Source organism: Dipodomys spectabilis, unplaced genomic scaffold, assembly GCF_019054845.1.
Source record: "Dipodomys spectabilis isolate Male_0828 unplaced genomic scaffold, ASM1905484v1 ptg000095l, whole genome shotgun sequence".
Taxonomy (NCBI): Eukaryota; Metazoa; Chordata; class Mammalia; order Rodentia; family Heteromyidae; genus Dipodomys; species Dipodomys spectabilis.
This window is the reverse complement of record NW_024870772.1, coordinates 26194063-26219251: the sequence shown is the minus strand read 5'-3', so window position 1 is coordinate 26219251 and position 25189 is coordinate 26194063. Positions and strand designations below refer to the sequence as shown.

Below are 25189 nucleotides of genomic sequence, written 5' to 3'. Positions count from 1 at the left end.
TAGAAAATCAAATCAATTTTTGACAATTACCTACAAATATGTAAAAGTCAAATACTAGAAATGCCAAACTTGGCCTGGCACTGGTGGCTCACACCTGTAATCCTCAGGAGGCTGAAATCTAAGGATCACAGTTCAAAGCCAGTTTAGGCAGAAAAGTCCCTGTGAGACTCTTATTTTCAATTAACTAAAAAACTGGAAGTTGCACTGTAGCTCAAGTGGTGGAGTGCTAGCCTTAAGCACAAAAAGGTTCAGGGACAGCATCCAGGCTCTGAGTTCCAGCCCACAACCAACACTCACTCACACACACACACACACACACACACACACACACACACACACACACACACACACACACACACACACACACACACACACACACACACACACACACACACACACACACACACACACACACACACACACACACACACACACACACACACACACGTGCATGCACGCACGCGAGAAACAACTTCTTGGCTTCTCTTTTTTTGTTGGTGGGAGGTATTACTGTAAGTTTGAATTGTTTGATACGCAAGTAATAATTTGAGCCACACCCCAGCTCTTTTGCTTTTTTTTTTTTTTTTTTTGTCGGTCGTGGGGCTTGAACTCTGGGCCTGCGCACTGTCCCTCAGCTCTTCAGCTCAAGGCGATTGCTCTACCACTTGAGCTACAGCACCACTTCCGGTTTTCTGGTGGTTTATTGGAGATAGGAGTCTCACGGTCTTTCCTGCCCGGGCTGGCTTTGAACCGCGATCCTCAGATCTCAGCCTCCTGAGTAGCTAGGATTACAGGCGTGAGCCACCAGCACCCGGCTCTTTTGCTTTTTTTAATTCATTCATTTATTTTATCGATTGTGGGGCTTGAACTCAGGACCTGGGCACTGTCCCTGAGATCTTTCTTTCACTCAAGGCTAGCACTCTACCACTTGAGCCACAGCGCCAATTCCAGCTTTTTCTGCTTATGTGGTGCTGAGGAATCGAACCCAGGGCCTCATGCATGCAAGGCAAGCACTCTACCACTGAGCCACCTTCCCAGCCCCACATACATATTTTTTTGTGGGGGTTCTAGGGTTTGAACTCAGGGCCTTGCTCTTACTCAGCTTTCTACTACTTAAGCCATATGCTTCCAGTTCTGCATTTTGTTGGTTAATTGGAGATGGAATCCTGACAACTTTTCTACCCAACTGGCTTCAAAACCTCAATTCTCCATGTCTCAATTTCCTAATATTATAGGCATGAGCCACTGGTGTCTGGCACATTTAATAATTTTTCAAATAGGGGTTTTTTGCTCTGGTAGGTCTGGACCTCACTCTTCCTATGTATACTTCTAGCATAGCTGGGATGACAGGCATATACCACCACACCTAGCTTTATATTGGTTGAGATGGGTTCTTGTGGTCTTTTTGTCACAGTTGTCTCAAACTAACATCTTCCCCATCTCTGCCTCCTGTGGAGTACAGGCATAACCTACTGTGCCCAGTTTGCTTTTCTTTCTTAAGACAAAAGATAAGTAAATTCGAATTTTTGGTGAGTTACTATGTATGTGCTGGTAATTTTTTGGGGGGGAGGGGTCAGTTGTGGGGATTGAACTCTGGCGCTGTCCCTGAGCTCTTCAGCTCAAGGCGAGTGCTTTAGCACTTTTGAATCACAGTGCCACTTCCGGTTTTCTGGTGCTTAATTGGAAATAAGAGTTTCATGGACATTCTGCCAGGGCTGGCTTTGAACCATGATCCTCAGATCTCAGCCTCTTGAGTAGCTAGGATTACAGGTGGGAGCCACGGGCACCTGGCTTGTGCTGGTAATTCTTAATGATTGGCTCTTTATTCCATGTCAGAAATGAGCCCACCTAGTGAGCCTGATGTCCACTGCCTGCTGGATTGGTGGTTCTTCAGTGGCTGAGGTGCAGGTCATCTTTTGGACAGGATCTTGAAGGCAGCAACAAAACAGCCATCCCCAGCCTGCATGGGAGGCAGCTTTAGTCTTGGCATCCTCCAGATACTGTCCCTTATATGGGCTTATATTGTTCTGATGGACTTTGACTGCCAGCAGGTGGTGTCAGAATCCTTCAGCCAAACAATTTTGGGGGTTAGAAGACAAGAAAGGGGTTCTGCTGGCTTATTCTTGACAAGTGCAGCCTCATCCATTCAGCAGCAATCCATCTTCAGTTTCCCCAGTGTATGGGGAGGATGGCTCCAGACCCCCTCCCTATAGGTGCTAAAATGTATTCCATGGCAGAGCTTCTGTCTACCACACCCTCCCTCCTGTATGCTTTAGATTGTCTTATGTAATCTACAATACCTAAAAGTTAATTCAGTTTAAATACTTTGTATATCACTGTGTGGTATAGGGAATGACTAAAAACTATCTGCATATTGGCAGATACGGTATATGTGTGTACATGTATATACATATATGTATGCAATACACATGCAAGTGTGTATGCAAATGCATGCTGTGTGTATGTGTGTGTGTGTGTGTGTGTGTTGCCATACTAGAGTTTGAACCTGGGGCCTTATACTAGAGCCCACATTCCCAACCTTTCTGCTTTATTTTTCAGGTAGGGTTTCTCTTTTGCACAAACAAAAAGGACTTCAGTCTTCCTACCTCCTCCCAAGTAGCTGGGATGGCATGCTCAGCTTGTCTTTTGTTTTTTCATCAGTTATGGGGCTTTAACTCAGGGCCTGGGTGCTGTCCCTGAGCTTTTGTGCTCAAGGCTGGTGCTCTAGTTTTATCATTTTGAGCTCCACTTTCAGGTGGTTAATTGAAGAGTCTCAGGGACTTTTCTGACCAGACTGGCTTTGAATCGTGATCCTCAGATCTCATCTTCCTGAGTAGCTAGGTTTACAGGTGTGAGCTACCCGGCTGGCCTCAAGCAATATCCACTTTCATACAGCTGGAATTGTAGGCAAATGCCACAATAACCAGTACTCATTTTTTAATTCTTTTAAAAAATCAGTTCTGTTAAAGTTTTAGATGCAGAACCCAAGAATACAGAGGGCCAAGAGCTGTTCATTTTTACTAAGAATGCCATATATTCAAAACTCAAAAGGAATTCCTTGTTAGTCACTGAGTTTGCACTCATTTCAGTGAGTGGCCTGGGCTGCCCTCTTGGAGTTTACAGCTGGAGCTTATCAACCAGGCAACAGATACTTTGTCATTACCTTTTTCCAAAGCCAGCCTGTCATAAAACAGCCACGATCTGAGAATAGTTTAGCTCATCCCAGCTGGTAAAAGTATGTTAGGTTATTTGTGCTTTTCTTTTCTTTTCCTTTCTGTTCTTTTCTGGTCAGTCGTGGGTCTTGAACTCTGGGTCTGGTCACTGTCCCTCAGCTCTTCAGCCCAAGGCCAGCGCTCTACCACTTGAGCCACAGTGCCACTATTTGTGCATTTCTGAGAAAGGAATTTTCATTTGCTGAATGTGTAAACCTAACCCACTCAACAAACATACTTTTTTTTTTTTTTGAAGCACATGATTGGGGGTAGGGGAAAAAAAGCACATGCTTCCTTCTTTCCTCAATCCTGCAATGTTTGCTTATTTTTGTTCCTCAAATTGGACTTTCAGATTGATGGCAGCCATGCTGTCTGCAGAAACAGATTTTTCCAGTCCAGTCAAGTAAGCCATTCAGGTGCAGATCAGAGGCACATGCAGGGAGGAGCTCTGCAGCCACACACGACGTGACCTGGCCACACACTACTAGACAGTGCTGTGGTGAGACTTCCTTGTGGGTAGTTTGTTACACTCACTGTCAGGCATAAACTTTCCATCCGGAATACTTCCTTCCCAGCACGTCCTTCAGACTGTGCTTTTCTCAGATGCTGGCATTCAGCAAAACCAAACCCAGGTGGCCATGAAGGCTGGCCTTGGGAGAGTATGTATAACCCACCTGGAGGTGTTGTTTTTTCCCTATGCCATGGGGGTGGGGTGGGGTGTGTGTGTATATGTAAGTAAGTAAGTGCTGGACTTGGTTCACATATATTGTCTGTCCGGAAAAGAGCTGGCTATCCTGCTAAATGTCTGCTTGTTTCTCCCTTCCGTGGGAGAACAAGAAGGAAAGCCACTGGATTTGGGAGTGTCCTTCCTTCCCATTCAGGGGAGGACCTGGGACAGCCTGTGTTCCTCCCTTTCCCTGACCTACTGTTGCCCTTGGTTTGGTTCTCTTTCTATTGCCTTTGGCTTGCCTCTCTCTCTCTCTCTCTCTCTCTCTCTCTTTTGTGTGTCTCTGTGTGTCTCTATTTCTGTGTCTCTTTCTCCCCTCCCAGCCGCCTTTCCTCTCCTATTTCCTTCTTTTTTTTTTTTTTTTTAAAACCAGTCCTGGGGCTTGAACTCAGGGCCTAGGCACTGTCCTTGAGCTTTTTTTTTTTTTTGCTCAAGGCTAGCATTCTACCATTTGAAACACAGCACTATTTCTAGCTTTTTCTGTTATTTAGTACTGAGGAATCTAACCCAGAGTTTATGCATGCTAAGCAAGCACTCTACTACAAAGCCACCTTCCAGCCCCTTTCTCTCCTATTTCTTTCTTCCTTTCTTTCTATCTTTTCCCTTCCCTACCTCCCTCCCCTCCTCATCCCCTCCTTCCTCTTCCTTTTCCTTCTCCCCTCTCCCATTTTCTTCCTTCTCTTTCTTTTTCTTCCTCTCCTTCCCTCTCTTCTCCCCTCTCTTCCTCTCTCCTCCCCTCCCCTCCCCTCCCCTCCCCTTCTCTCCTCTCCCCTTTTATCCTTTCCCTTCTTTCCTCTTTCCTTTCTTTCCTCAAACTCTCATTCTTCCTGCCTCAGTCTCCTGAGTGCTGAGGTTACAAGCTTGCACTAACAGAACAGCTCTGTTCTGTTTTTTTTTTTTTTTTTTTTTTTTCCAGACTAATTTTCCACTATCTAGTTTTCCTGGATTACTTGTTTTTTGTTTTTTGGGTGTTTTGGGTTTTGTTGTTGTTGTTGTTTTGTCTGTCATGGGGCTTGAACTCTGGGCCTCAGCACTGTCCCTCAGCTCTTCAGCTCAAAGCTAGTGCTCTGCCACTTGAGTCATACCACCACTTCTGGTTTTCTGAGTGGTTTACTGGAGATTAGAGTCTATGGCCTTTCCTGCCTGGCTGGCTTTGACCTGCGATCCTCAGATCTCAGCCTCCTGAGTAGCTAGGATTACAGGTGTGAGCCACCGACGCCTGGCTGATTACTTGGTATTTGAATCCCACTTTCAAATTTCATTTTAAATAATCTGTCCAGATTTGATGGGAGGACAAGACAGAGTATCTCAGAGAACAGATAAAGAGACCATAGCAATAAAATGGGTTCTATCAAGGTCTTGTTCCAGTGCAGCCTGCTTGACACAGCCTCCAAGTGAGCCTGTCCTTACCTTTCCTGCCTGTCTGGGATCTTGTCTGTACAAACCAGATTCTTTCCATGGTCTTTGGAATGAATAAACAACAATTTTTACTTTTATTAGATATGATAATATTTCTTCAAGCACATTAGTCCAAGAAATAAGAATGATTTTAGGGCATTGAGCCAGGACAACGGTTCAAATATGAGATCAAGAGGAATATTAACATTATTCCATAACTGGGTGCTATTGATCACATTAGTGCTTTCAGTGTCAAAACACACTAGTATTTAGAATGGAGCTTTGTCCTCAGTGCCCAGAGCCAGACCCTATCCTGTTTGGTTATTGAGTAACAGTTTTGAGTGCATGAAATAATTGTAACTAACACCATGAAGTCATCAGTTGGAAAAGGCCACTTTACCTTAACCAGTTGTTTCAGAATAGAAATGTATATGGTTCTCCTCCCCTCACTACACACTATCCATGTTATCTTTGGACATTTGGATGAATTGCTATGGTACTTTAACTCACTTTCCCATCTTTGAAACATGCCTGGTAATGCTCACTTTTAGGGTGCTAGTGGGTGGTCAGGGATCCTGATAGGAAGACGCATTAAGTCATGTCACCTGGCCCTTTATCCTCACAATCCTTCAAGTCAGTCTTTTATGCATTACTCCCAACTGTGAACAACCTTTGTCCTGCAGTATATGATGGGTTGGAAAGGGAAAGTTGAAGAGGCAAAGCTGATTTTTTTTTTTAATGCTTCACTTGATCCTGTATCTTCCTGTGTTTTCAGTCTGCCTGCTGTGACTATTCAGCATCTCTTACTCTTTGTCTGCAGGGACTGGTGCTCAAGGGAGATCCACTACCCAGACCCTCTATACACAGCCCGCCAGGGAACCTCCTCTCCAGCTTCCTCCATCCTCAGCATGTCCTTTTGGCTTGTGTGTCCTCCTCTCTGAGGCTGGTTGAACACTGTGCTTGCATCTCATGTCTCTACCCTAAAAGGTGTTGACACCTTCTTTCTCTTCCCTCCTCCCTCCTCTTCACCCCTCCCCCTTTTTCCACCCTCCCTTCCCTTTCTTCCCTTTTTTCTTCCCTCTCATTTTTCTCTCTTCTTTTTTGTGCCAGTACTAGGGCTTGAACTCGGGTCCTGAGCTCTGTTTCTTAGCATTTTTTTTTTTCACTCAAGGCTGTCATTCTACCATTTGAACTACACCTCCACTTCTAGCCTTTAGGTGATTAATAGGGAATAAGGGCTCATGGGTCATTCCTGTCCAGTCTAGCTTCAAATTGTGATCCTCAGATCTTAGCCTCTGTGGCATGAGCCACTGTCACCTGTCTTGGTATTTGTTCTTGTTCTTCTTTTTTTTAAATGCCAGTTCTGGGGCTTAAACTCAAGGTCTGGGTTTGGAAGAAACCCTAGAGCAGATATGTAGTAGTGTCTTGCAAATTCAAAAAAAAAAAGTATATACAATAGGATTTTTTTGGGGGGGGATCCTGTCGTGGGCCTGAACTCTGGGCCTGGGCGCTGTCCCTCAGCTCTTCAGCTCAAGGCTAGCGCTCTACCACTTGAGCCACAGTGCCACTTCTGGCTTTTTTCTTTTTGCTTATGGGGTGCTAAGGAATCGAACCCAGGGCCTCATGCATGCAAGGCAAGCGCTCTACCACTGAGCCACCTTCCCAGCCCTACAATAGGATTTTGCAAGTTGCTTTTATCTCTCCTGGTTTTGTAATGTAGCCATGTTGATAGATGAGGGTCTAAAATTCTGTTGTGCTGGCTAATCATGCCATTGCTCATCTGCTTATCTTACATTATCCTTGTTGATGGACGTTTAGAAAATTTCCATTTCACACAGAATACAGAGTGTTCTTCTGCCTGTCTCTTGCTCATGGGAGGAGATTTACTGGAGGATAGACATAGACTTTTCCCTCCTCTCCTGGTCTTCATTCTTTACTTCCTCCTCTTCCTCCTTTACTTCCTCCTCCTTTTCTTCCTTTTCCTCTTTTTCTGCCATCATCATGCAGAGAGGTGCCCCACCACATCATGGAGGAGACCCCAAAGGCCTGTTCTAAAGCAGCAAGAGCCAGGCAATGAGGGCTGGCTGGAGCTGCAGTCACCATCCCAAAGACCCAGTGAAAGTCCCAGGAGGGCTATGTGTGCCTGTACTTCAAAAGCCACCTCAGCTGGCTGTGCTGGCTGCGAGTGCTTATTGAGGTACTGTCTATTGTGTTGCACCGGCCTGCTCACACAGCATACCCTCTCCCCTCCCAACTCACTATACAGATCAACTGCAGTAAGCCTTCATTTATACATTTACTTACTTAGTTTTGTGCTGGGATGGAACCCAAGGAGGGGCTCTACCACTTTGCCACACCCCAGTAGAGGAAAGATTTAGGACCCTCTAGTGACTCCCTGTCTCACTCCTGGAAAGCTTCAAACTATGGCATTTCACTTCTTGAATCCTGAAATCAATTTAAAGGTGGAAAGATAATCATCATCATAGTTGCTACTCAGGAGGCTGAGACTTGAGGATTGAAACCATTCTGGTCGTGAAAGTTAAGACTCTTATCTCCAATTAACTGGCAAAAAACTGGATGTAGAAGTATGGCTTAAGTGATATAAAACCAGCCTTGAGTGAAAAAGCCAAGAGATAAGTACCTAGGTCTTGAGTTCAAGCCCTAGGACTGACTGGTGCGCGCGCATGCGCGCGCGCACACACTCTCTCTCTCTCTCTCTCTCTCTCTCTCTCTCTCTCTCTCTCTCTCTCTCTCTCTCTCTCTCTCTCTCTCCTCTCTCCCTCCCTCCCTTCCTCCCTCCCTCTCCTAGCGTACGTGCTTGAGTAGCTCAGGACATCAGCAGGAGGATCACTTAAAGCTGAGAATTTGTTCCAGGCTAGCCTATAATGTAGCAAGACTGTCCCTCAAAAGTTAGTATGTTAACTAATTAAAATGAAATAAATAGAAAATGAGGTAGTTTATGGCTGGTTTGTAAAAGGCCTTAAATCAGGGCAAACATTATGTCTGGGTGTCATGGGCCTAATGCTGTTTTCAAGTAAGTAAATCTTTCAGACCCTGGCAACATTTTACAAGCAACATTTGTGGGACATGAAGAGCATTCCATCTTCCCATTGACACAGAGACTTATCATTAGCAGCCAGGGTTGGCTTGTAGCCCAAACTGGAGAAATCTGTTCTTCAGAATTGCATTGCTGCTATTTGTGCTTTGGTTCTGATGACTGGTTTATTTCCTGATTCTGTCAATCTTCACTTAAGGCACAAGTTAATCACTGTTTGTTTGTTGGTTGGTTGGTTTTAGAGCCAGTCCTGGGGCTTGAACTCGGGCCCTGGGTGCTGTCCCTGAGGTTTTTTTGCTGAAGGCTATTGCTCTACCGCTTGAACCCATAGTTTAGTCTATGGCTTTTTGAACCGTGATTCTCAGATCTCAAACCTCCTGAGTAGCTAGGATTACAGGTGTGAGCCAGGTGGTGTTCAGCAACTTAGTCCCTTTTAAACTCAGACTCACCAAAAAACAGTCTTTTGGGGGCTAGAAATATGGCTTAATGGTAGAGTGCTTTCCTAGCATGCATGAAGGCCTGGGTTTGATTCCTCAGTACCACATAAACAGAAAAAGCTGGAAGTGGCTCTGTGGCTAAAGTGGTAGAGTGGTAGAGTCTTGAGCAAAAGAAGATCAGGGACAGTGCCCAGGCCCTAAGTTCAGTTCCAGGACTGGCCACCAAAAAAAAAAAATCCTTCTAGCTAGGCACCAGTGGTTCATACCTATAATCCTAGCTACTCAAGAGGCTGAGATCTGAGGATCACAGTTTGAAGCCAGTCCGGGCAGGAAAGTCCATGAGACTTATCTAAAATATTCAGAAAAATCCGAAAGCAGTGCTGTGACTCACGTGGTAGAGTGCTAGTCTTGAGTTCAAAGAGGCTTAGGGACGGTGCCCAGGTCCTGAGTTCCATCCCTTAGGACTGGTTAAAAAAAATCTTTCTACAGGCCAGGAGCCAGTGGCTCACGCCTGTAATCCTAGCTACTCAGGAGACTGAGATCTGAGGATCATGGTTCAAAGCCAGCCCGGGAAAGAAAGTCTGAGATACTCTTATCTCCAATAAACTACCAAAAACTGGAAGTGGCAATGTGGCTCAAGTGGAAGAGCACTTGCATTGAGTTGAAGAGCTCAGGGACAGTGCCCAGGCCCAGAGTTCAAGCCCCATAACCAGGGGGAAAAAAATCTATCTATCTATCTATCTATCTATCTATCTATCTATCTATCTATCTATCTATCTATCTATCTATCTATCTATCTACCTACCTACCTACCTATCTACCTTCTACCTACCTACCTACCTATGTTTCTACAGGGGCAGGAGGTGGATGGTGGACCAGAGACCTGGACTGGGAATTGGCTGCCATCTAGAACTGCATTGCTGCTGGGCACTGGTATCTCAAGCCTATAATCTTAGCTACCCGAGAGGCTGAGGTTGTAGGATCATGGTTTAGAGCCAGCCAAGCCAGGAAATTCCGTGAGACTCTTAAACATCCGATTAGTCACCAAAATATTAGAAGTAGAGCTGAATGGTACTATAGCTACCACAGACATGGGGCCAGGTGGCCTTTGTCTTAACTGACCTCAGTCCACAGCAAGGTCAGTATTGGAAATTCATGATGAAGTTTATAGGTAAGTTTTTGCAGCTGGGCAAACCTTGCCTGGGGAAAGGCACCCTCCAGCCTGGGCCTATGCAGCTATGACCAGTAGGGGGCACTAGAAAGTTGGCTTGGCTCTTCCCTGTGTCTTCCCATGCAAATCAAAGGCCAGATTGTTTTTGTGCCGGGTTGCTCTCTCAGGACAGCCCTTTTAGGTCACCAAATGGTTTGTGGAGCCATCTTCTGAATCCTGCAAGCCCCACTCTCTTATCAGACACACTTCAGCTCCTTTTTCACATGCTGCCTCCCTAGCTTAGTGTTAGGTTTCCTTTTGTGCCTCCTTGGCAGATGGTTCCAGAATTTTCCTCAGCACTTGTTTATTTTCTTGATACCTGTGTCATTCCTGTCTAGAAAGCAATGCTTCTGGCCAGCTTCAGTAGGCTCCTTGGATTTCCAAGTATTGTGAACATTTGGCTAGGCTCTGTCCTTGGAGTGACAATCTGGCTTGACCCTGTTTGGATTTCTTTTGTTTCCTTGGAAAATAGATTGTTTCCAGTCATCTCCCTTTGTGGATTTTAAGTGTTAATTTTTTTTTTTTTTTTTGTCGATTGTGGGGCTTGAACTCAGGTCCTCCATGCTGTCCCTGAGCTCTTTTTGCTCAAGGCTAGCTAGCACTGTATCACTTTGAGCTACAGCTGGAGTTCTGGTTATCTGGTGGTTAATTGGAGATAAGAATATCACAGAGCTGGCACCGGTGGCTCATGCCTATAATCCTAGCTACTCAGAAGGCTAAGATCTGAGGATCTCAGTTAAAAGCCAGCTAGGGCAGAAAAGTCTGTGAGACTCTTACCTCTAATAAACTACTCGGAAAAAGCCAGAAGCAGAGTGGCTCAAATGGTAGACGGCTAATCTTGAGTAAAGAGTTCAAGACATTAATAATATTAATTTTGTAGTCAAATAGTGACTAGACCAAATATTTATTTTCTGGTCTATAAAGATATAATACCTTATAGAAAATATTAGTTAGGCCGGGCGCTGGTGGCTCACGCCTGTAATCCTAGCTACTCAGGAGGCTGAGATCTGAGGATCGAGGTTCAAAGCCAGCCCGGGCAGGAGAGACCGTGAGACTCCTATCTCCAATAAACCACCAGAAAACCGGAAGTGGCGCTGTAGCTCAAGTGGTAGAGCGCTCGCCTTGAGCTGAAGAGCTGAGGGACAGCGCCCAGGCCCAGAGTTCAAGCCCCACGACCGACAAAAAAAAAAAGAAAAGAAAAGAAAATATTAGTTAGTGTTGAATACACAGCCAAATTATTTCTGTAATGTATTATAATGTTATTGTAATGTCTTTATTATTTATTGTTGTGTAACCAATCATCCTGTGTGGCTTAAAAATCACAATTTATTATTTTCAGGTTCAGCTGGGCAATTTCATTCCAGGTAGTATCTAAGGCAGGGGAGACAGCAGTCCCCATGTAACTCATTCTCCTAAGCATTCAGCTGGATTGGGCTGGACCTGAATGATTGCTTCACTATTGGCCAGAGCTGCAGCAAACTGGTTGGGAGCAGCTGGGTGTTGCCAGCCACGGGGATCCAAGGCATGGAAGTGGAAGCAGCCAGGTTTTGTGTACATGTGGCTTCCGTGCTATATTCAATGTTCAAGACAAATCACAGAGCTGCAGCCTGCCAGTCTAGGGATGGGTGGATCTACTGGCACTCAGATTTGACACTACAATAGGAAGCTGGGATCCAGGACCCCTGAAAGTGTGTGGGGATGTGAAAACTAGTAGAAAATCTAAGGGATATTAACTTCACCCAATGTGCCCCATACTTCTGTTTGCCTATTGTATGTATGTATTTTAGCAACCATCCATGAAAACCATGGGAATTTGGAGTTGAAATTTTAATTTTAGTTGAAATCCTAATTTTAAGATTGGCTTGTGAAATCTTATTCTCTCTTTGTATTCAACTAAGATCTGAAGAATTTTTGTTGATATGCTCATAATTTGGTAGCTAGATAGTGAAGGCAATTTTTAAACTATAATGGATTTGATGAATGCAAAAATATTCTTGTCTTTGACAGAAACAAAGTTAAGTCAACTTTTATTTTCCTTGTATTCTAATTAATCCTTTGTAGGCATAGTTCCTAGGTACAAAGGATACCAAAAGATAATAAGTTTTGTTTTTTTTTTTTTTTTTGGCCGGGCGCTGGTGGCTCACACCTATAATCCTAGCCACTCAGGAGGCTGAGATCTGAGGATCGAGGTTCAAAGCCAGCCCGGGCAGGAAAGTCTGTGAGACTCTTATCTCCAATAAACCACTAGAAAACCGGAAATGGTGCTGTGGCTCAAGCGGTAGAGCACTCGTCTTGAGCTGAAGAGCACAGGGACAGCGCCCAAGCCCAGAGTTCAAGCCCCACGACCAACCCTCCCCCTCCCCCACCCCACCCCTGCCAAAAAAAAAAGCTTTCTTTAAAAAAAAATGATAGCACTGTTGAAAGTTGTGTTATACTCAATACTTCTTTCTCAGTGTCTAGAACTAGAACAATAGTTGATGCTCAGAAAGTATTGGCCAAGTAGAGAATTGTGGTTATGAAAAGCATTGTGTTTGGAGGAAGTGGGGGAGGCAGTGGGGGGTGGTCCTTGGGCTGAACTCAGGGCCTGAGTGCTGTCTCTGAGCTTTTTTACTCAAAGCTAGCATTCTATCACTTGAGCCTCAGCTCCACTTTTACCTTTTTACTGGTTAATTCACAGACTCTCCTACCTGGGCTTGTTTTAAACTGTGAGCCTCAGATCTCAGCCTCCTGAGTAGTTAGAATTACAGATGTGAGCCACTGGTGTCCAGCAATGGAAAGCATCTTTAGGGCTATGTTAAATGTGTAATTTATAGTTAACATGTTAATTATAAATAATTTTCTATTATTGAGTAGTAAAGGTCTAACTTTTTCTTACCCTAAGATACCAGGTGCACATATATTACAGCCAACTTTGACAGACATCATATGGAAGTTGATTTTTTTTAATTCTTTTAAGTTGTCCTGAGAATAAACTTCATGAAAAAAAACACATTAACTCAGGATACAAAACCTTTAAAAATCATTGGTGCTTAACAAAAACGTATTTGAAAGCAGTTTCATGGTTTATATTGCCACCAAAGATACTTGGCTGTGCTGTTTTCCTTGCCCATTTATTTTATAATGATTAATTTTATTTTGGTGCTAATAATAATTATAAAATGATCTTTCATTAGTGTTTTTTTGGGATCATTGGCAAAGTTAATTACTTGGGTTGGTTTAGTTTAAGGACAGATTTCTTCACTGCCCACATCAAGTTTCTTTTTAAATAGTGGGATTGTTTTGTTGTTGTTTTGTTTTGTCTTTTTTTTTTTTTTTCTCAGCCATGCTAAGCATGCACCCCCACCTGTACAATAGGTGAGAGAGTTGTGGGCTTCCCCAGCAGCCATAGAGACCTCCTCCTCCTGGGATTCAAGCTTCTTTTCATTTGTTGTATTTGTGTGAATTAGCAGTTGACTTTTCCTTTCATATACATCCATTGGCAATTCAAAAATTACTTTTATTAGCTGGGCACTGGTAGCTTACTCCTGTAATCCTAGCTACTTAGGATGCTGAGATCTGAGAATTGAAGTTTGAAGCCAGCCCCAGCAGGAAAGTCTGTGAGATTCTTTATTTCCAGTTAATCACAGAAAAAACTGAAGTAGAGCTGTGATTCAAGTGGTAGAATACTAGACTTGAGCAAAAGGAGCGTAAGGACAGTGCCCAGGTCCCAGAGTTCAAGCTGCATGATGGGCAAAAAAACAAAAAAAACAAAAAGAAAAACCATCTTATTTTCTTTACTTTGTTTTTCCAGCTGTTGCTTGTGCACTTACATACATAGAGAAGCGCTCATACATACACATGAACACACACAAACACACACACAGCTTCTTCTGAGAACCCATGTGTAACTCAGTTCTCTATAGGAAATAAGAGGCAGAGAGGGCACCCTGTGATTCACTCGCTCACTCTACTCAGGCTGTGTTTCTGGTTAAGGCCTGACAACTGGCAGCTGGATGCATTGAAACACTGTGTTCCCTGTGCTTCTCAAAGGGCTTCTGGAAGCCCTTATCCTAGAAGGAAACATGGAAGTCAGCCTGGGAAGGATGGATTTGCCTCAATGGAGGAGGCCTGGCCTCACTTGGCCCTGCTGTGGCCTGGGGAGCCTGCACCCTTCCACAATCCCCAGGCTCCTGGCTTCTTTCTTTTTCTTTCCTGTGCTCACAGACTAAGCCTTTGAGCCCCTCTACCATGCCTTAGGGTTCCGCTACCTCTTCTACCCACTCTTTTCCTTCCAACTTTAGACTAAGATTGCAAGTTATGCAAATATGAGACAAACAGACGCAGACTGAAGAGAGGCTCAGCAAGGCCCAAGTGCCCGCATTTCTCTCTCTCAGCCAAACCTCCTACTTGGAATGTTCAAACATGGGACATGGCTTTGCTAATGCTTAAAAAATGTTTCCTCTCCAGGAAGGGGTGGGGGTGGCTTTCCAGAGGAAATTCCTTCCTTCATACATGATGGTTTGTGACTGGATTACTCACAGTTATGCTGGTAAAAAAAAAAAAAAAAAAAACTATTGTGCTTCGTGGAAACCATGCACCTAGCTCCTGCTAAAGAGACTGCAGGTGTGAATTCAAGTTCTACAGCTGCCCTCAGAGGGCTTGTGTGCAGTGGGGAAGCAGGCAGTGGAGAAAGACTAACTGAAGAGAGCAGAGGTGGAAGCCTGGGCACCAGTGGTTTACTCCTATAATCTTAGCTGCTCAGGGGATGAGATCTGTAGATGGAGGTTGGAAAACCAGTGTAGTCCAAAAAAAATGTGTGAAGCTTTCATCTCCAATTAACCAGGGTATGTCTCGTCAGCAAGAGGTGAGGCTCAAGTGGCAGAATGCCAGCTGAGCAAACATGAAGAGCAAGAGCAAGAGGATCTTAAGTTCCAGCACTCATAGGATGAGAGAGTGAGAGCAAGAGTGCACACGTGTGTCTGTTTTGACAAGTTTCTTGACTGGTATTGATTTCCAGTCTGTGAACAGCAGGACTGATGGGGGGCAGGGCTTCCCAGACACATACCCTTCTTTGGAATACCCCATCACAAGAGAGATGCAGTCCTGGGCTGTAGTAGAGGCCTGTACCATCCCATGGAGAGCTCTGGAGTTGGTCCCTACATGAGGGACCAGCCTGAGATTCTATCAGGGAAGCAGGAGAGCAACTGAGCCATGCGCCCCATATCTTATAGTCTCTTTGCCTCCTTTCCATACCATACAGCACATGGTACATACCATACATGCCATGATTATGGAAGCCAGAACCAGGGTTTTTGGGTTTTGTTTTTTGTTTTTTAAAGATGGAATTTCCTATGTATGTACAAGGTTAGCTTATAACATTTTACCAACACCCTCCCTCTGCCTCTTCAGTGCTCAGATTATGGTGTATACCAGCACACTCAATTCCAAGATACAGGTTTAAGTGGTCATCAGTTTTTAGATAAAATATAGGGAGAAATTACAGGAATATAGCTAAGGTACGGATATTAAAAACAGCTTTTTACAGGATCTTAAGATCAGAGTTTGAGTCTAACCTGGCCAGGAAAGTCAGAGACTCTTATCCCAATTAAGCACCAAAAAATCAGAAGTGGAACTGTGGTTCAAGTGGAAGAGCACTAGCCTTGAGCAAATCAGTGCCCAGGCCCTGGGTTTAAGACCTAGGGCCAGCACAAAAAAAAAAAAAAAAATCCCAGCTTTTAAAAAATCATTGGGCTGGGCTGGGAAGGGGGCTCAGTGGTAGAGTGCTTACCTTGAATGCATGAGGCACTGGGTTCGATTCCTCAGTACCACATAAGCAGAAAAAGCTGGAAGTGACGCTGTGGCTCAAGTGGTAGAGTGCTAGCCTTGAGCTGAAGAGCTGAGGGACAGTACCCAGGCCCAGAGTTCAGGCCCCATGACTGACCCCCCCCCCCCCAAAAAAAAAAAAAATTCATTGGGCCGGTAGTGTAGCTCATGGTAGAATGCTTACATGTACAAGGCCCTAGATGCCCTGCCTAGAAATCCTTGCAAAAGATATAGTTCACTCACCTAAGGTGGATTTTATTAGAACTTCTACATCAGGAAACCAGTTAAGTTTGAAACCTGAGTGTATCACATTTTACACACATACATACACACTCCTTTTTGGATTTGGGTTTTTTTGTTTTGTTTTTTTGTCGGTCGTGGGGCTTGAACTCTGGGCCTGGGCACTGTCCCTCAGTTCTTCAGCTCAAGGCTAGTGCTCTACCACTTGAGCTACAGTGCCACTTCCTGGATTTGGGTTTTAAAATATATTTTTGGTGATTCTGGGCTTTGACTTCAGGGCCTTGGGCTTGCTAAGCAGGCACTGAGCCAAACTCAGCCCCATCTTTTCATTTTAGCAGTGAGGCAAACACATTCTTGAGGAGCTCTGCTTTAAAGGGGCAGGATTAGTTCCTTCTCTTTGGTCCAGAGCCAAGTATCTGAGGCTGAGAATAGTGTGCCCAAGGCTGTTCCCCAGAAAAGAATAAGCAGCCGGCCTTTTCTCTTGTCTTCGTGCAGCAGTGTTTAGCGATGAAGCACGTTTTCATTTGCTCATGTACTTACATATATTTGAATCTACAAGAATAGGGTAAGAGCTAGGTGCCCATGGCTCATGCCTATAATCCTAACTACTCAGGAGGCTGAGATCTGATGATCGTGGTTCAAAGCCAATCTGGGCAGGAAAGTCTGTGAGACTCCAGAAAATCAGAAGTGGCACTGTGGCTTAAGTGGTAGAGTGCTTGCTGAAGAGCTCAGAGACAGTGCCCAGGCCCAGAGCTCAAGTCCCACAACTGATCACTCCCCCCCCCCCCCCCCCCCCCGACCCACACTCCTCCCAAAAAAAAGGATAGGATAAGAGCCCAGAGGACAATTATCTGGGCAGTACCTTGATTCTCACATTACAACGCATGGAGTTAATACCATGCCAAGTTTTGCTGGACCTGGTATGGAATGTGAGAGATAGTATCCATAGTTGTCTTCTACTCTACCTAGTTAGGCCTACAGAATGTGCTTCTGGATTGGAGACATGAAGATAATTCCTAAGTAGGGAGGGGAGATAAAGCCAGCAGTTCTGTTTTGCTCATGTGGAGTCATTATACTACGGTTGTAGGTCAACAATGAAGTAAATTTGAGGACTGGAGGCATCTTAAGCCAGATGATGGCTTCAGCTCCAGCATGCTCTATGCCTAGAAAAGAAAGCTGGCTTCTTGGACATCGTGGTTGTGTTCCTATTGGATCAACATCACTTTTCCAAGACACTGAACAATCCTGGAGTAAGCCTGCTAAAGCATTTTAGGAAAAGAATTTAGTACCGTGACTATATCATGTTACCCACCTTATTGCTCTGTTAATAGTAAATGGTGAGCAGTACACAGAGCCCCATCAGCACTGATGTTTCTGAACCTCTGTATAAGAGGCTGCCCTAAAGGATGGCCCAGACACGAATTACTGGGAAAGAATAATGCTTACTTAGGGAAGTTGTTACAGCTGCTGCTGTAGCAGTTCATCTTAAGTTTCCTTTCACCTGGGTCTTGGTGCATCATCTGAGCTTTGTGCCTTTTCTTCACCATCTCATATGCTGCACATAAGCCTGTCCTAGGAGACCAGTAGCATCTTGTGTCAATCCCTGCCTATAGCTCCTTCAGAGTCGAATTCAGCCATTCACTCACTTATTTATGGAATACACATACAGTCTCCCCCACTTCAGCTTTTGGTTCTGTCTTTGGTTTAGGAGAGGGCTGCCCAAAAGTTTTGGCCTGCAGAAGTTGATAATAATTACACAGCAGTGTTTTGTTTTGGTCAGTCCTAGGGACTGAACTCGAAGCCTGGGCACTGTCTCTGAGCTTCTTTTGCTCAAGGCTACCACTCTACCACTTGAGCCACAGCACCACATCCAGTCTTTTCTGTTTATGTGGTACTAAGGAGTCGAACTCAGAGTTTCATGTATACTAGGCAAGCACTTTAGCACTAAGCCGCCTTCGCAGCCCCACACAGCAGTTTTGAAGTAATCTGGAAGAGATTGGAAGTATTTGTGGATGCCTACTGAATAAAACTCATTCCATTTCTTTATATAAATACAATTTTTTTAAAAATACATTAGCCAGCACCGGTGGCTCACACCTATAATTCTAGCTATTCAGAAGGCTGAGATCTGAGGATTGCCCTTCAGAGCCATCCCAGGCAGGAAAATCTATGGGACTCTTATCTCCAATAAACCACCAGAAAACTGGGTCTGTGGGTCAAGTGGTAGAGCTCTAGCCTTGAGCTGAAGAGCTGAGTGACAGTGCCCAGACCCAGAGTTCAAGTCCCACAACCAAAAAAAAAGAGAATACATTAAACAGGTGCTGGCAGCTCACACATGTAATCCTAGCTACTCAGGAGGCTGAGGTCTGAGGATCATGATTCAAAGCCTAGGCTTAGTAGGAAAGTGTGTTAGACTGTTATCTCCAATTATCCACCAGAAAACTGGAAATTGTGCTCAAAATAGTAGAGCACTAGCCTTGAGCAGATGAGCCCTATGACCCCCCCCAAAAAAAGAATATAAAGCACTAAAGATAATTAATATTGAATCTGCATGAAATCTATACACATCATCTCATTTTCTGCCAGAGGCACCTATGATATTTCTGAAAACTGTAGCCGTGATGTCAGAAATGGTGCTGGGATGGGCCATTACATCCTTTTAACCCTTTTAGCCTCATTTCCCAAATGAAGAAATGTATGCTTACAGGAGGAAGAGGATTTGGTAAAGGTTACACAGCTGTAAGGTAGCAGAGGGTAAGTGTGAACTCAAGTCCCTGGGCTGTGCCTTTACATGTGGTATACTAGAGATATCTGTTCCTAAGAGACCTAAAAATGTAGTCTGCTTTCCTTTTCTTAAGACACAGATGAGCCCGGAGCTGGTGGCTCACGCCTGTAATCCTAGCTACTCAGGAGGCTGAGATCTGAGGATTGCAGTTCAAAGCCAGCTTTAAAAGGCAGGAAAGTAGTCCATGAAACTCTTACCTCCAATTAACCACCAGAAAACTGTAAGTGGCCCAAATGGTAGAGCACTCACCTTGAGCTGAAGAGCTGAGGGACAGCACCCAGGCCCAGAGTTCAAGCCCCACAACTGACAAAACACATACACACACAGATGGACAGGGCTGACAGTGTAGCTCAATGGTAGAACATGTATCGACATGTGAGAGGCCCTGCATAATGAGGGTTATGTCAGGATCATGCACTTCAAAAACAAAAGGCAAACCAAGGAAATACCCTAAGGCCTTAGGAGAATTATTGTGCATCTCCATAGCATCTTCTGAGAGTTACCGTGTAGAAACAAACATACTTGCTACACACAGATGATGGACCGGTAATTTTATTTATAAACAAGTTGACTCATGAATGTGATTCAGTTTGATGAGCCCAAGTCTTCATATATGTTCTTGTGCTGATTCCTCTTTCTTAGATTTGAAATAGAGTAAACACAGATCTTAAAATAGTACAAGTCTGAACTCACTTACAGGTGATGTGGTCCTTTCAGGAGTTGTCACCTTCTTAATTGCCAACAAGACCTGAAGTGACAAGTGCAGGCTGGTGATTTACCCTGAAAGAGATGTGGCTACTGGACACATTTCATATGAAGCAAAGGCTTGTGTTTAGAGCCAACTCTCATTGCCGCAATTGTTAATAGGTGTCAAAAGCTCTGGAGTGATTGGCTGGAATGTCTTTTTTTGCTGGTCCTGGGCTTCAACTCAGGGCCTGGGCACTGTCTCTGAGCTTCTCTTTGCTCAAGGCTAGCACTCTACCACTTGAGCCACAGAGCCACTTCATGCTTTTTCTGTGAATGTGGTACTGAGGAATCGAACCCATGGATTCTTGTAATCTAGGCAGGCACTCTACCAGTAAACCACAATTCCCAGCTCTACACCTCTGATTTTTTTGGTGATTAATAGGAAAGAAGAGTCTCATGGACTTTCTTGCCCAGGCTAGCTTTGAACCATGATACTCAGATCTCAACTTCCTGAGTACTTTAGGATTATAGGTGTGAGCCACTAGCACTTGGCCCTGAGGGTCTCATAGACATGACCTCATTGCATAGCACAGCTAAGAAGGCAAGGCAGGACATTCTTCCTGCCTGAACTCCACTACCTTCTCCCATGGCTTCTCCAGATGACAAACATTTGTCTTTTCTGTCAAGCCCGTGCCACCTCATAGAGCAGCCCTGTTCTTAAAAGTTCATGTTAGGTGATCGGCCCTGTGGGTAATAAGCATATAGTTTGTGCCCTTTGTGAGGTAGGTAGGTGCAGCAGTTAGTCATGTGGAGTTTCAGGCCTGGCCAGATTTCTCCTAGTCCTAGTCCTAAGGAAGTAGACAGACACATAGACAGCTCAAGGGCATAGAAGTCATAGATACCATGTAGCCTATCCAGAGGTTGTAGGGATAGAGTGGTTCTCTCTTCCACGCCAGATTGCCTTCATCTGAAAGCAGCTCTGGCCACCCCAGTGTCCTGGAGACTTCCTTTATTCCCACCCATGACTTCCTCACCTTCTGCTCTCTTCCTGCTCTCTCATTGTTCTTTACAGTGTTCAAGGTTCTCCTCTGTGGAAGCCCCTTTTGCTTCCTCTATTGGCTTCTGCTTTGTCCTTGTCCAGGAGCCACCATCCATGAAGTTCTTTCTTTGTCCTAGTCTTTGTGTCCCAAAAGGCCAAGTGCCAAGTCAAAGCCTTCGTCACACTGGCACATTTCTGAGTCCTCTTTTTTTTTTTTTTTTTTTGTCATGGGCCTTGAACTCTGGGCCTGAGCACTGTCCATTAACTCTTCAGCTCAAGGCGAGCGCTCTACCACTTGAGCTACAGTGCCACTTCCAGTTTTCTGGTAGTTAATTGGAGATAAGAGTTTCACAGACTTTCCTGCCTGGGCTGGCTTTGAACTGAGATCCTCAGATCTCAGCCTCCTGAGTAGCTAGGATTACAGGCGTGAGCCACCGGCGCCCGGCTCCTTTTTTTTTTTTTTGACTCGCCTCTTTCACCTGAGTACCTCCAGCTCTGCACCTTACAGTGCCCTCAGGTTCATGTTCATATGATATGATAGTGGTCTCTGAGTGCTCCTGAGAACTTGTTCACAGGGGCAATACCTGGGATAATCTGACCTCAGGCTGCAGCTCCCCATCCTGGCTCCTGAGTACTGCTGCCATTTAGGCCACCTATCCCCAAGGACTGCTTTAACTGGTCCATCAATATGGATACCTATTCTATACCTAGAACTTCTCCTGCCCAGTCCATCGATGCCATCCCTTCCTCCTGGGGCAGGGGAGGCGAGAGGATATTGTCTCCTGACTCATGTCCATTCTGCCTGTTTCCTCCTGCCCTGTGTTCATCCCACACCAGTTCAAAGTGACCAACAGGGCTCAAAATGCTCCCATTATTGCCTGCCTTTGACCCAACTAGTCAGATCCCTAAGGGCAAGTCTCTAGTGCTGTGGCCAGCACCAGAGAGGATAAACAATAGGCATTCAAGTATTTCATAAGTGAATCTTTTTTTTTTTTTTTTTGGTCAGTCATGGGGCTTGAATTATGGGCCTGGGCTCTGTCCCTGAGCTCTTCAGCTTAAGGCTAGTGCTCTACCACTTGAGCCACAGGGCCAGTTCTGGTTTTCTATTGGTTAATTAGAGATAAGAGTCTTACGGATATTCCTACCTGGTCTGATGATCCTCAGATCTCAGCCTCCTGAATAGCTAGGATTACAGGTGTGAGCCACCACCTGTGCCAGGCTAAATGAGTTTCTTAACAGCCTCCCTCTCCCCCAGGGCACACCTAGGGGTGAGCTAGGATTAGATCCTACTTCCCTGACTCCTTCAATTCTTCGTCTTATAATTTCTTTCTTTTTTTTTTTGGGTCCGGTCATGGGGCCTGAACTCTGGGCCTGGGCGCTGTCCCTCAGCTCTTCAGCTCAAGGCTAGCGCTCTACCACTTGAGCCACAGCGCCACTTCTGGCTTTTTTTACAAGACGGGGGCTGGGAAGGTGGCTCAGTGGTAGAGTGCTTGCCTTGCTTGTGTGAGGCCCTGGGTTCAATTCCTCAGCACCACATAAGCAGAAAAAGCCAGAAGTGGTGCTATAGCTCAATTGGTAGAGCGCTAACTCTTCAGCTCAAGGCCCAGAGTGCCCCAGGCCCAGAGTTCAGGCCCCATGACTGGCAAAAAAAAAAAAAGAGTTCTCAGAAGAGAGGAGCTTAAGCTTTTCCTTATCTACTATGTATTCAGATTCTCTTGAGCTCTGGACACAGGCTCAACAGTGCAGGTGTCGTATAACCTCAGCCTTTGTCATTAGATGCCACCTAGATACTTTCTGAATGTTCTAAGGGCACTGGTAGGCACTGTGTGGGGACACATGTCACTAGTGACAATGATATGTGCTTACCTCTCCATGCTTCTTTCCCAGGAAATGGCAGGCAGAGCACTCAAGCAGACGGGCAGCAGGAGTATTGAAGCCGCCCTGGAGTATATCAGTAAGATGGGCTACCTGGACCCGAGGAATGAACAGATTGTTCGTGTCATTAAACAGACTTCCCCAGGTGAGTGCAGTGAGGTGCATGAGAATTTGAGGACATGGAACTGTTAGCAGGAAGAGGTCTGATAGCTTGGCTTTAGTCAGTAGATAATTACTTGACACAGCCTTGTATGGCCAAAGGATGCACTGAGCCTACTCTGGCCTGATAGTAAGGCCTAGAGAGGGGAGAAACTTGTCTATGTACTCACCCTACCCCTATCTGAAATAACCTGTAGTAAGTCTTGTCTAGAGGGTTTTTGTGCTTGTTTTGTTTTCTTAAAAAATGAAAAAAACCCAGCAGAGTGAGTAAATATGTTCTTTTTACTTGCTCTTTTCCTGGAGAAAAGTCTTTGAAATACTTACCAGTTCTAAGTTGGGCACCAGTGGCTCATACCTGTAATCCTAGCTACTTAGGAGGCTTGATCTGATTGCAATTTTTGAAACCATCTTGAGTAGGAAAATCTGTGAGACTCTTATCTGCAATAAACTACCAAAAAAGCCAGAAGTGGAGTATGACTCAAGTGGTAGAGTACTAGCCTTAAGTACAAAAGCTCAAGTACAGTGTGCAGGCTGAGTTCAAGCTCCTAGGATCAGCATCCAAAAAAAAAAAAAAAAAAAAAAAAAGCGAGGCTGGTAGCTGCTACTCCAGAGGCTGAAGATCAAGGTTCCAAGTCAACCCAGGGAAGGAAAGTCCCCGTGAGCCAACCCCGGCAATCTCTGACTCTTTCTCCAATTAACCACCAGAAACCTGAAAGTGCAGCTGTGGCTCAAAGTGGTAGAGTGCTAGCCTTGAGCAGAAAAGTTCAAGGACAGCACCCAGCCTCTGAGTTCAAGCCCTACAACCAACCAAAAGCACAACTTTTTCACACTCAATGACAGGTACTTCTAGGGATCTCTGGGATTTTTTCAAGTGTCCCCTGGAATGGACAAAGGAACCCACAGTGCTTTATTGGCTATCAATTATGTTCTTCCCTGAGAATGCAGGATAGGCCATATTTTAGGTACTTTGAGACCCTAGTATGTGATAAAGGATCTATAGCTTGCAAAAGTATTTTCTCCATTTTTATGGAAACCCTGGAATAAAACCTGCTTCACATGAATGAGAAACATCTCACAGGTCTTACAAGTTATATATGTTGTTAGGAGAACACAGATTTCTGTTTTCTTCTTGAGAGAAGGTCTTTCTAAATGCGTTCCTGTTCATTTACATCATGATTCTTGGAGTTCTGATGCAAAGGGAAACAGGATCTACTCTGTAATGATTTTTTCCTAATGGCCTTTGCTGTGCTGTAATCACAGGAAAGCATTAACCCAGGCAACCAAACCATAATGTGGTTACTGTAACTTCTGCTCAGTGTGATGGCTAAGGCCTTCACTCTGCTGAGTTATCATGGAGGCACGGATATGGTCCTGGATGGGCAAAGTCACAGCTTTTGGATTACAGCATCCTCTGCCAAAGCAGGCTCTGGAGCAGAGCATTTGAGGTGAAGAAATGAAAGGAGGAGCCCTTTTTATTCCTTCCAGGCATCAAATTTAAATCAGGAAAATTTCTTAAAGTAGAAAAATCAGGAATTGGAGACAGCAGCAGAAGTCCATCTGGATGTTTGTGGAGGGAGCCTGTGGGTTTTTTTTCTTTTTGTTTTTGTTTTTATTTTTGTGCTGGTCCTAGGGCTTGAACTCAGGACCTGGGTGCTGTTCCTGAGCTTCTTTGCTCAAAGCTAATGCTCTACCACTTGAGCCACAGTTCCACTTCCAGCTTTTTGGTGGTTAATTAGAGATAAGAGTAGCTAGGAGCCAGGAGCCTCTGGCCCATGCCTATAACCCTAGCTACTAAGGAGGCTGAGATCTGAGGAACATGGTTCAAAGCCAGACCAGGCAAGAAAGTCCATAAAACTCTTTTTTCTTTTTTTGTTTTTGGGTCCGGTCATGGGGCCTGAACTCTGGGCCTGGGCGCTATCCCTCAGCTCTTCAGCTCAAGGCCAGCGCTCTACCACTTGAGCCACAGCGCCACTTCTGGCTTTTTTCTTTTTGCTTATGTGGTGCTGAGGAATCGAACCCAGGGCCTCAGTCATGCAAGGCAAGCGCTCTACCACTGAGCCACCTTCCCAGCCCCTCCATAAAACTCTTATCTCCAATAAACCACTCAAAAAACTGGAAGTAGTGCTATGGCTCAAATGGATAGAGTGCTAGCCTTGAGCTGAAGAGCTGAGAGACAGAGCCTAGGCCCAGAGTTCAAGCCCCACAACTGACAAAAAAAAAAGAGAAGCTATGATTACAATTCTGAGCCCCCAATGCCTGCCTGCCTTATTTGATTTTAATAAAGACAAAAACCCAGGAAGCCTTTGATTTAGAGAACTAGGTAAAAGGAAAGTAGACATTTTGAGTGGGTATGATTCTGACCTTTGTTAGGGAAGAAAAAAAAGGGCTGGGAAGGTGGCTCAGTGGCAGCGCTTGCCCTGCATGCATGAGGCCCTGGGTTCGATTCCTCGGCACCACATAAGCAGGAAAAAAAAAAAAAAGCCGGAAGTGGGAAGGAAAAAAAGCAGACTTTGGGAATCCTGTGACAGTAAACTAAACTGTCCCACATGACTGGAGCATGTCA

At 44.8% G+C, this 25189-nt stretch overlaps 1 protein-coding gene across 1 annotated transcript in view; it reads left to right on the top strand.

Moving 5' to 3' along the window:
• Lats2 (large tumor suppressor kinase 2) overlaps positions 1-25189 on the top strand; it is an 83199-nt gene that overhangs the window by 45443 nt on the left and 12567 nt on the right. Inside the window, exon 3 of the mRNA XM_042685585.1 lies at positions 22480-22612. Coding sequence (XP_042541519.1) covers positions 22480-22612 — 133 coding nt within the window. The remainder of the gene's footprint in view (positions 1-22479; positions 22613-25189) is intronic.